This window comes from Coptis chinensis, chromosome 4, assembly GCF_015680905.1.
Source record: "Coptis chinensis isolate HL-2020 chromosome 4, ASM1568090v1, whole genome shotgun sequence".
NCBI lineage: Eukaryota > Viridiplantae > Streptophyta > Magnoliopsida > Ranunculales > Ranunculaceae > Coptis > Coptis chinensis.
The window spans coordinates 27,340,095-27,351,110 of NC_141459.1; the positions used below are offsets into that span (position 1 = coordinate 27,340,095).

The 11,016-nt window shown below is 34.7% G+C and overlaps 1 protein-coding gene across 1 annotated transcript; it reads left to right on the top strand.

The window, feature by feature from the left end:
- The first annotated feature begins 10,280 nt into the window (after positions 1-10,280).
- LOC147502983 (uncharacterized) lies at positions 10,281-10,814 on the top strand. Its single transcript, XM_086604672.1, has one exon. The coding sequence runs from the start codon at positions 10,281-10,283 to the stop codon at positions 10,812-10,814; it is 534 nt and encodes a 177-aa protein (XP_086460798.1).
- Positions 10,815-11,016: the final 202 nt, after the last annotated feature.

Sequence of the window (11,016 nt, forward strand, 5' to 3'; positions counted from 1 at the left end):
CTGGCACTTCTACGGTGGTAGGATCTTCAGTTTCAATTATGGTATCTAGTAAGGTTTCATTATCTTTTTCAATTTGTGGGGAATCCTCATGCATTATTACTTTGTTATCAACCACTTTTCCTGAAATGAGAGTAGTTACAACCTTTAATTCTCCTTGTACTAAATTTTTGTTACTAGTATTGCCAGTTAATTCAAAGGCTATGTTTGTTGATTTTACATTAGGTACAGGTTGACCTGGAAACATGCCTTTTTGTTGGGTCTTTTCTTAGGATAATTGTTGGATGGATTGTTGGATGGCTAGTAACATTTATTGTTGAGCTTGCAGGTATGCATCAAATATATCAGATTGTGAAGATTGAGTTGCACGGGTTGTGTAACATGAACTATCTCACGTTGATTATTAACGGGTGGATTTTGATAGTTGTTATTTACTGGGACTAAACTTATATTATTATTATTATTATTACATTGCCCTTGTGCTTGCCTTGGTTGATTGATTGTAGTTGTTGGTGGGACTAACGTTTTGATTATTAAAACCTAGAGGTGCGGCTTGATGGTGATTATTACGCTAACTAAAATTGGGATTTTGTCTCCAAGGTGCGTTAGGTATATTAAAAGCGCAGACATCTTCTGGCTGTGGTGGTGGTTGTTCATAAGCAAGAGGACAATAATGATCGGAATGCTTAGGACTAACACAGAAATTGCAGCGAGGGGAGTTTATATTCATCACAGGAGTGGGTTTCTCTTCTTGTTAATTGTCAGAAAGGGCATCTACCTTACAAGTGAGGTATTTAATTAAAGTTCTAAGTTCAGGATCTGGTTTAACCTCAAACATACTGGTTGCCTTAGCTGTAGAAAAAGAAAGGAAGGAACGGGAGTAATCGTTACCTCTCCAGTTGTTACTTTTCTTGGATTGATTATCTAGAAAGTTATAAACATTTGTAACTCCTTTACTTAAGAAATTACCTTCGTTCATGATATCTAAAGTCTCTTTATGATGTTGGGATAGGCCTCTGAAGAAGGAACGAACTAGTGTGTCTTTACCAAGATTATGATGGGGACATTCTACTATAAGATCAGTGAAATGATTTTAAGCCTCAGAAAAGGATTCTTGAGGCTTTTGGAGAAAGAAATGAATATGTGATAACATCTCATCAGCCTTTTGTGGTGGGTAAAATTGTTCCATAAATAATTTAACTAGTTTTTCCCATGTGTCGACAGAGTTCGGCTTTTGTGCTGTTAGCCAAGCAGCCGCTTTGTCAGCTAGGGTGAAAGAAAACACCCTGTGTTTTATTTGTTCAAGTCTTATGTTAGGATGATGAAATATAGTAAGAACTTGTTATGTCCTACGTAAGTGTTGATAAGGCTTCTCATGGTTTAACCCATGGAAAATAGGTAGTAGATTAAATATATTAAGGGGGATTCTAAAATCTCCAGCTATATCTGCAAGAATTATGCAGGACTCAGGTCTATCGTTTAAAGCCTTATAGAAATCAGAAAGGGGTCTCTCTGCTATTTCTTCACCCATTGCTACAAATGTTGTAGTAGTGGGTGTAGATGCGCACCAGATCTTAATCTCATGCAAGTTTTAAGTCTAATATGCAATTCCTAACGAGCATGCAAAAATAGCCTAATTATTACTAGAAATAGAATCCTCTGACAATGGATTCTAGGATGTAAAGAGGTGTTACTTGGAGCGTCCTTGCTACGCATATAAATAGCGTGTTCAACAACCTTGAAGCACGTCTAGTGTTACTTAAACAATTATACAAATACTGGTCCAGGTACATGGTTTGGATTATGAAGTCCTATAAAGAGATTAACCTTATTAGTCCTAAAGTTTTAAGAATTAGGTTAAGGCTTTTTACTATGGGATTTGTGTTGGGCCTGGATATCAGGCCTGTGAATTGGGCTTTGGTAGTGGGTGGGCTTACTAATTTAATATTAATTTTTTTTTTGTATTTTTGTATCAAACCAACAGCCAGATCACTTAAGAATTGAGGGAGGTTATCCATGCGTGCACAATCCTTAATTATAGAACCCCAATTCTTTTAGTTTTCTAGACACCGTTTAGAATGAAAAGATTAATTTTTAAAATTTTATAGTTGGTAGCATATGAGTACTGTACTGTACTCTTGAGATAATATTGCAAATATTATTTAAAAATTAATTTACGCTAATTAACCTAGGGCGCACGCGCTCCAGAATAGGGTATATATTGGGCACGGGTCTTGACTTAAAGTAGAGTGCGTGGCGTGCTCTTTATAGGCAAAACTGAGGCGCGTGCGTGCTCACATGTGAATAACTACGGTTGGAAATTTTAGGTTCAGGTCACAGGAGGGCAGGGAGTTGGTTGCACAACTCGTATGCACTCAAACAGTAGTAGAAAATTTTGAAGAAAGTGTGAATAGTATTTTCAGTGTTGTGTTTAGAATAGTAAAAAATAGTGTTTTCTAAACTAAACACGCGTAATGTAAACGAACTAGATGGCAAGTGACGCCATTGATAAGAATGGATTTTTAATAGATGGATGGACAGTAGATAAGAGATGCTAAATAGTACATTTATGATGTGAAAGCAGTGATTGAAATACTTTCAATATCGTAGAAATAATGAGTAGTCGTGTTCGGTCCACTCTAGTCGTACATTACTTCAATGAGAGTCTAGATTAGATAAAAACTTTATTAATGAGAGAAGATATTAGAGAGGGTTAATCCGCCACGCGATTCGATTTACTATTAGTTAGTTATCGAATCGCTAGTTTGATCCCTAGTGAACACCGTCGTCTCAGATCAAGGTTTCACTAGCTTGAGAGTTTAGCTCCCTCACAAATCTCTTTGACGGTGGCTCTAAACTCTAGTTCTCTATTATGAGCTCTATCTCTAGACACTAACAACGAAGAACTTGAAGTTCTTTATGTAAAACAATAATAACTAATGACTAATCATCCTCACATGGATTCATAAACCTCCTCTAATGGAGGTTTAGCCTTGTATCATCAGAATCATACTAACTAAAGATTGAATATAAGACATAATCAAAAAGACAATTAAATTGAAAAACTAAGCTTTTTATTGATAGGTTCTAATGGAGGCTACAATTATGAAACTACTTCTAAACTAAAGAAAGTAAACCTAATTAAAACTAAACTAAACTAATGAGAGAATTATATCGAAGAGTAAGGAGGAAAGCTTAAGTTTTGCCTTAGCCCTCTTTATATAGGAGAGGGTTAGGTTTAGATTTTCGTGCATGGGCCAAAAAGGGGGACTTTGGGCCTCCAATGTGAGCCCAAAATCCATTAGGTTAAGTCTAAAGAGGCCACAGCTGATGGAAATTACTTTGGTGCTCTTTTTGTCCACTTTTATAGCTCTTATTGGGACAAGATCAAGTCCATTGGAAAGCTGGTTTCGAGCTGGTCGTTTTGACATAAAGTAGGCTCAATTCCGAGGCCTGAGTCCAAAGATACGGTATGTCGAAATTTTGTTGACTTTTATTTTTTTTTCTACCCAGATTGACTTTGACTAGGCTTGAAAAAGACTTTTCTTCATGATTCTTGGACTTTTAAACATAGAACTTCCTCAGCAATCATCTTGATTCGTTTTCCATGTAAAAGTGGTGCCTTTAGTTACCTAATCAACTTCAAGTCCTGGAATTGACAAAAATACGTAAACAGTACTAACTCTCATTTATTATAAACATAATTGGCCTAAGTAGAATACTATTAAGGGGTTTAAACTACACTTTTGGGTGCTTATCAACATACACTACCAACGTTTCTACACTTGTTAGGGATTTCCTTCTTCAGTAGAGAAAGAGGGTTACAATTATATTGGTGTTGCCTATCACTTTGTGATGTTGGAATTAAAGTTTTTCCAGAGCAAGTCTTCTACCAGTCCCACTTGACCACTTGCAGGCCATAACAGTCCACTCCAAGGTCCCTCAATTGGCCACTGCAGGCCACATCCAGTCACCTTAGACCATTGCAGGCTACATCTAGTCACTTCTTATTAGTGTAACTATTTTTATTTTTTGGAAAAGCAAGATAGTAATGAAGCCAAATTCTTTTAATCGTTTTACCATTTATTTCGTATATTGTAGACTTTGACAGAGGGATTTGCCATGATTGGTCGTATGGAAAAGGTAAAGAAGCCAAATTCTTGTTCTTTTCTTTTCTTCAAAGGTTTAAAGTCTTTGGTGTGTCATACCCAAAGAGATGAAGATGTTAATGCTATTTTTGGTGTAAAGGCAAACCACTTTATGCTTAGAAATATATATATATATATATATATATATATATATATATATATATATATATATATATATATATATTTTTTTATATATATTATATATATTTTTTTTTTTAGTTCAATTTACTTGGATTTTTAGGTCAAGTAGTGTCAAGGTAAACTGAAATTAGGTATATTGTTTTATATAGTAAACTTACCAAATGGTTCTGTTTCAATATTTTTTATGTATTGAGTGAGAAGGCGTTGTAAAAAATTGGTTTCGAAATAGAAATGCAGGGTAATGTCCATGCTCAGTCCAATTCAGCAATTGAGCATGTGTTCCACATGTAGATGCATGAGAAGGCGTTGCAAAAGATTGGTTTGAAAATTGAAACGCAGGGTAATGTCCATGCTCAGTCCAATTCAGCAACTGAGTATGTGTTCCACCTGTAGATGCAGGAGAAGGTGTTGCAAATTGATATGTAGAAAATATATATAGTAACATATATATGATTCCAATTCTTTTATCTACTATCTATATAAATAACATAAAACTTGATATGTATAACTTATCAATTTTTTGTGTTACTGTGTTTCCTCGTATCATTGTAGAAGAGATTCTTTTAATGTAGGCACTGAATTCTCCATCTTCGTGATTCTTTTGAACTTTGCTTACTTGGAGTAAGAGTTGGAGCTACATTAGAATTTTTTCGTCGTCTCCGGAACCGCAAGAATCCTTATAATGGGATTCCAACTTAACACCCTTTGAGATTTTGAGAAGAGTTGCTCTTTGGAGAGCACAGTACGATGAAAGTTGTAAGCTGTGTTCCGGGGAGGAGTTATTGTCTATTGTTGGCCTCTAATGGTAGAATCAGTTGGGGAGGTCTGAGAAGTAGTGATTTTGCGGAGGAAGGATCATTATTAGCTTCCAGTTTTAATCCAAATTCTCCACCTCTTAAATGATTATTCATTGAACGGCTATTCATCTATTGTATTTTCATTCAAATAGGGGGCATGAAGGCTATATGGAAAAAATGGTGGTTCAATTCAATGTTGTCTAAGGAAGAGTTAGAACATAGGTGTGGGAGTTGTCCATATATATTGTTGAGTCTGAAATAGAAATAGGTTTCTTCATTAGATTGGATTGTTATTAGTTAATAATATAGTCTAATTGAATTATCTTACCTTTTACAGGATCAATGAGAAGAAGAGAAGAACAAAATAACTTGATCGTTGTTGGGAATTAGGAGAAGCAAGATTTGAAACTATATATAGGAATTTTTTTTTAGCAAAAGTTGATTTTTGGCTCACTATTGTATTAAGATTTGATTCTCAATTTGGACTGTTAAAATACACTAAGATGTGTACAGTAATAGGTTTGCTAGCATTCATAGTGGTTTCCAAATTGGACTTGTAGAGATAACCTATTTTTTAGCAAGTTCTCGTTAGACCTTTTCAATTATCGATTTGCTAAATTGGGAGGAAACACTTGTACTGAGCCTCCAAATTGGTAGCACTCCAAATCAGTTTGGTAGCAATCCAAATTGGGCACACAGAATCACCTATTCTTTAGCTCCTCACGTTAAGGCACAACATGCCAGAATCATCTATTTTTTAGTTCCCCACGTTATGGGCACAACATGTCGTTTCTTTCTTTTTAAAAGATTCACCTATTTGTTAAGGCACAACATGCCGGTTCTTTCTTTTTAAAAGATTCACCTATTTTTTAGGATCGGTTTGGGTTTGGTAGCACTCCAAATTGGGCTCTTAGAATCACCTATAGCAATTCGCAATTTGATGGACTTTTATGAGAGAGTGCCGAGTAGATTTCCACGTCACCACAACTCTATTAGGAGAGGCCACCTAGGAGAGAGAAAAGTTTATCTCTCTTCTTGTGTTCACCTACTTCCACTTGCACTATTTCCTAAGGTCTATCTCAAACTATTGTAGATGCATCCATTCAAAGTTCTAATATACTCAAACAAAAAGTAGTGGAAAATGAAGCATAATAACTACAAAGATAGGTAGAATTATTAAAAAGCCTCAACTCAAAAAGATAGTTTTGAACAACAGAGGTTAGTTCAATTAAATAATTACTTAAAGCAACAAAAAAATAACTCACCTAGTTCTAAAAACTACTATTTGTTATCCCATTTTCTCTTCATAATTGTCTTTAGATACTCAATCTCTTCTTTCAGACTTAGAATTTCTTATTCTTGAATTTGTATGCACTGATTTCTAAGTGTGTTGTTCTTTTATGCAATCTTAAGTTTGTTGCAAATTTCTTCTATTTGTTCGTAGTTATAATCTACTACTTAGAAGTCTATCTCACTGCGTAGAAAATCAATTGCTTTCTTTGAAGCTGAATTTTCTGAATCTCCTTGAGTTGTTGCTAAATTTCCTTCGAATTGGTGATTGTCTTTGATGTTAAAGATTTGAACGTCAATTGATATTTTACATCTGTATTGATTTTCTCCCAATATTTCATTGTTAAATTCTTGGTCTTCTATCTTTAATATTTTGGTGCAGTACATCAACATATCTTTGAAGTTTAAAGGGATAATTTTTCCAAATTGAATTCGCTACATCAATTTATAGTTAGTAAAATACTTAAAAATTACAATTAACCAAAAAAATATGAATTTTGAATTTGTTTACCTTTTTATTTAATCTGTTGAGACTCGAGTATCGTTCTTTATTCTCCTTGACCATGAGTTTGGTATTGTCTAAAATAATACTTCTAATATCTATAATGGATATTCCACAACGTGCAGCAATTATTCCAACCTAAAGTTTTAGAAGTTAGTGATATATGCTTTATATGAAAAATAACATTAAATTAAAAACTTGCCTTGATTCGTTGTTTGATATTTGTTGATTTCTCGAGAAATTCAATTCTTTCTTGTTGTTCTTTTATGAGCTTCCGCTTCTTTTTCAACTCTTCAAAGTTGTAGTCAACAACTTCAAAAAGATTCATTATACGTGCTAATTTAATTGCTTTTCTTGTTGCAATGTTTTCAGACTCTTCGAGTGATGGTGATGGTTCTCCTTTAAAAGTTATGATTTCTTTCATATCTTCCATATCCAATACGTCAGCCATCACGTTGACATTTGCATTGTACAATCCGTTTTGAAAAGAATATGTGTAAATAGGTGGATCATGATTGAGTTTTGTCATGATTGTTTATGGCATGGGTTTTAATGAAACTTCCATCTGTCTTGAAAACTGGTATTCAATTATCTCCATAGTGATCCTTTTCTATTTTTTGATATATAAAATAACAAAAAAAAAGTGTTATGTTCACACAGTAGTAAGCAATAGATGAATATTTAAATTGAAATAACAAAGTATAGTAATTTGTTAATAAAAGTTGTACCTTTTGTGCTTCTTTTGTTTCCATACGTAAATTTGCAATTTCAGACCTAATAATATGAAAGTAGTTCTTCAGTTTGATAAATAATAAGTATGAGAACAATAACCAAAGATTTGTGCACGCAATTGCACTTGCTACATGTGTAGAAAATTCCAAGTATTCAAATCAGGAAGATTAAATAAAATCTAATATTTTATTATACATATACACTAATCTTTACCAAAAAAGTCTGTTTGAACGACTATCAATCACTATATCCATCAAAATTATATACATGCAAGTTTAATTATGTATAAACAGTCATGTTAAAAGAAATAGTTTACATCAAAATTGTCGTTATTCTTATGGGATGCTTGATTATGATGGGATGCATGACTCATATTGCCTAATCAGAGTTGGATTTGACACTATTGTTATTCTTGTGGGCTGGACAATTTCAAATTTGTGGGTGAATATTTATGTTCTTGCAGCATGTCCCTATTACATGTAGATACTGATTAGACAATCACAAGATCAGCAGTGCTCATCCATAGATATCAGAAGACAACATGTCATGGACTCTGAATTTGACAACGAATGTTATGATAAAAGCGTCACCATAAGCCATAGTACATAATTAAATATAGTCCATATAAGTTTTTTTGCAAATGAAATTTACTAAAACAAAAATAGGAAAGTTCTCAGAGTGTCGGATTGGACAATGTTGTTATTCTTGTGGGCTGGATAATTTCAAATTCATGGGTTTATTTTTATGTTCTTGCAGCATAAGGAATGTCATTAGGAATAATCTGGTTCTTATATTTTCATATTGCAAATCCATTTGCCAAGTTTGCGTGCTATACATATTGTTTTTGGTCATTGAACTTGGAACTTTAGTGAAAAAAGGGGATGACCATATATAGAATGTAGTTTATTATAGTTGGTGTTTAGAGGACGCTAATTTTTTTTTTTTTTAAGTTTCTTAATGGAGTTTTGTTTGCATGAGGAGCTTCTTGGTATAGTATGAAATTCATTATTGAAGATTCATTGTGGTGAAAAGTTCAAGTGTATTTCATACTGCCTGCGTTGGCTCTATTACTCCAATTTGGTATATTTGTGCAACTTCCAAAAGGGTCTATCATATCTTACTACTCCTGATGAAGATATTGCTTTACCTTGATAGTGAGTTTGGAAGACAGGCAAAAGAAACTGACACCTCCACTCTGGCTCATGGAATGGGAGAAGTTCCCGCTGCTAAGAATTCTTGCCTACAGTGGCAAAAGCTTCTGAACACATCCGAGGACGACCCAAAGTGGTTAGCAGAACTCGCTGAGGAAGAAGTGGTGTCGGAGACCAAGTTTCAAAGCTCAATCCACACTTCCTTTAAGTTGTTGCTTCACAAATTTCATTATCAAGGATTTCTCGATGGTCACACCGAATTATTTCATGATCACTGAGTGTAATTTTGCACCAGGCTATATTCACTGTACTAAACCCAAATTGGCTACATTGATCTTTCTAACCCTGTTTCATGGGTAAGTCTCAATTTTTTTTGTAAGTGCGAGTTATAACTTTTGCTTGCTTTGACTACACTTAATCTATCATTGCATGCTTTCCACTTATGCATCTGATTGAAATAACAATAATATATATAGAAGAATAACTTTAGTAAAAAATAAAAAGATAGAAACATTCTATTGCAATAATAGACTAATGTATGCTAATAATATCCATGTTTGTTGCATTGGCAAGTATAAATTAAAAATATAATTTTTCTAGTAAATTATTAATCTTGTTTGTCTTCACTTGTTCTGCAAACTTTCTTGTTTGGTGGTTGGTCGTCTTCTCCCTCTTTTGAATCTTCAGTGATGGTTGTGACACTTCCATCCAAATGCACTTTTTAACAATGTGAAATCTGATGAGTTATTTTTGTATTCCGAGAGCCAATTCTACTTGCAGGTGCAACATAATTGACCGGTGCATCATAGTTGACCTGAAATTGAAAAAAAATAGTATAAAGATGTTGTATTGTTATATTATGTTACACAAAATAAAGCAAACTTAGACTATAGTAATAGTTCTAATGACAGATATGGATTGTACCTTAGGGTTAGATAGACTTACCCCCCCCCCCCCCATTACTAGTTGCCAATTAGTGTTACCACCCCATTTATAAGATCCAATGGTCAGATTTCTTCATCTGAAAAAAAAATTCATCTCGTAGCCGTTGGATCTTGCAATTGGGGGGGTATCACTAATATTTTTGAAAATGGGGAGGGGGGGTACCACTAATTGCAACTATTAATAGGGGTAAGTCTAACTAACCCATAAAATTTCTTCTCCGTTGTAGTTGTCATTGTGAAGTGGAAAGACTTTAGAAATAGTGAGTGAATTATTGTTTCGTTCTTTGTTGAATTTTGTGACTCTTATCTAGAATTTAGCCGTATGGCCAATCAACTTCCTGAATTCTCAAGAAGAAAGCTCTGCTCACTTGTTCTTTGATTGCCCTTACTCGAAAGTTGTCTGGCAAGACTTCAAGAAAGCAATGGGGTTACCTGAAAGAGTGAGCTCCTCACATAATGAGTGGTACTACCTTATGAGATTATTTAGGGGGAACTAAGTGGCGTCTGAAGTTATACGAGATCTAACTTGTGCAGCTGTGCAAGCTATATGGAATGAAAGGAACTGGCACATCAAAACAATGAGATTCTTATCTGCTGAATCTGTAAGCTTTAAGGCATTGAACAACATGAGAGTGTATCTAGGGAAATCATTAGATAAGGTAAAGGAATATGGGGCTACTAGAATGTTGTTGACAAGGTTAGGCATCGGGGTCAATTTCGAACATAGAGAAGAGCAGTGGGTAAAGTGGGAGAAGCCTACCAATGACATGCCGACTTTAAACACAAATGGCTCCCTTCAGCATGGAAAAGCTGGGTATGGAGGGGCTTTGCGAGACTGGAATGGGGATGTGCAAATGGCGTTCACTGGAAGCTCAAAGAAATTATCAGTTTTACCTCAAGAACTGTTAGGAGTACTTCAAGGGCTCAAAGGGGTGGCAGACATGAATATCAAGAGATTGCAAGTGAAAGCGGACTCAATACACATTGTGAAGATGTTGACCAAAAAAGAGGACCCCCCATGGCACTGTTGTAACTTGGTTGCCCAGATTCTTGTGGTGCTAAGAAAGTTTGAAGAAGTGAATTTCAAACATGTTTTGAGGGAAGCTAACTAGGTGGCAGACTATATGTCAAAGCTACATACTACGGATTTAGATGGAATCAATGAATGTAATGAACCTTTGTACTTTATGCCCCCCATGGATCACAAAATTAGTGAATTGATCAAAGGGGATAAAGAAGGGAAGTTGTATTTGAGAAGTTGATATAAATAAAGGTTGGGGTACCCTAACCCCTAGTTGTTTTAAAAAAAAAACT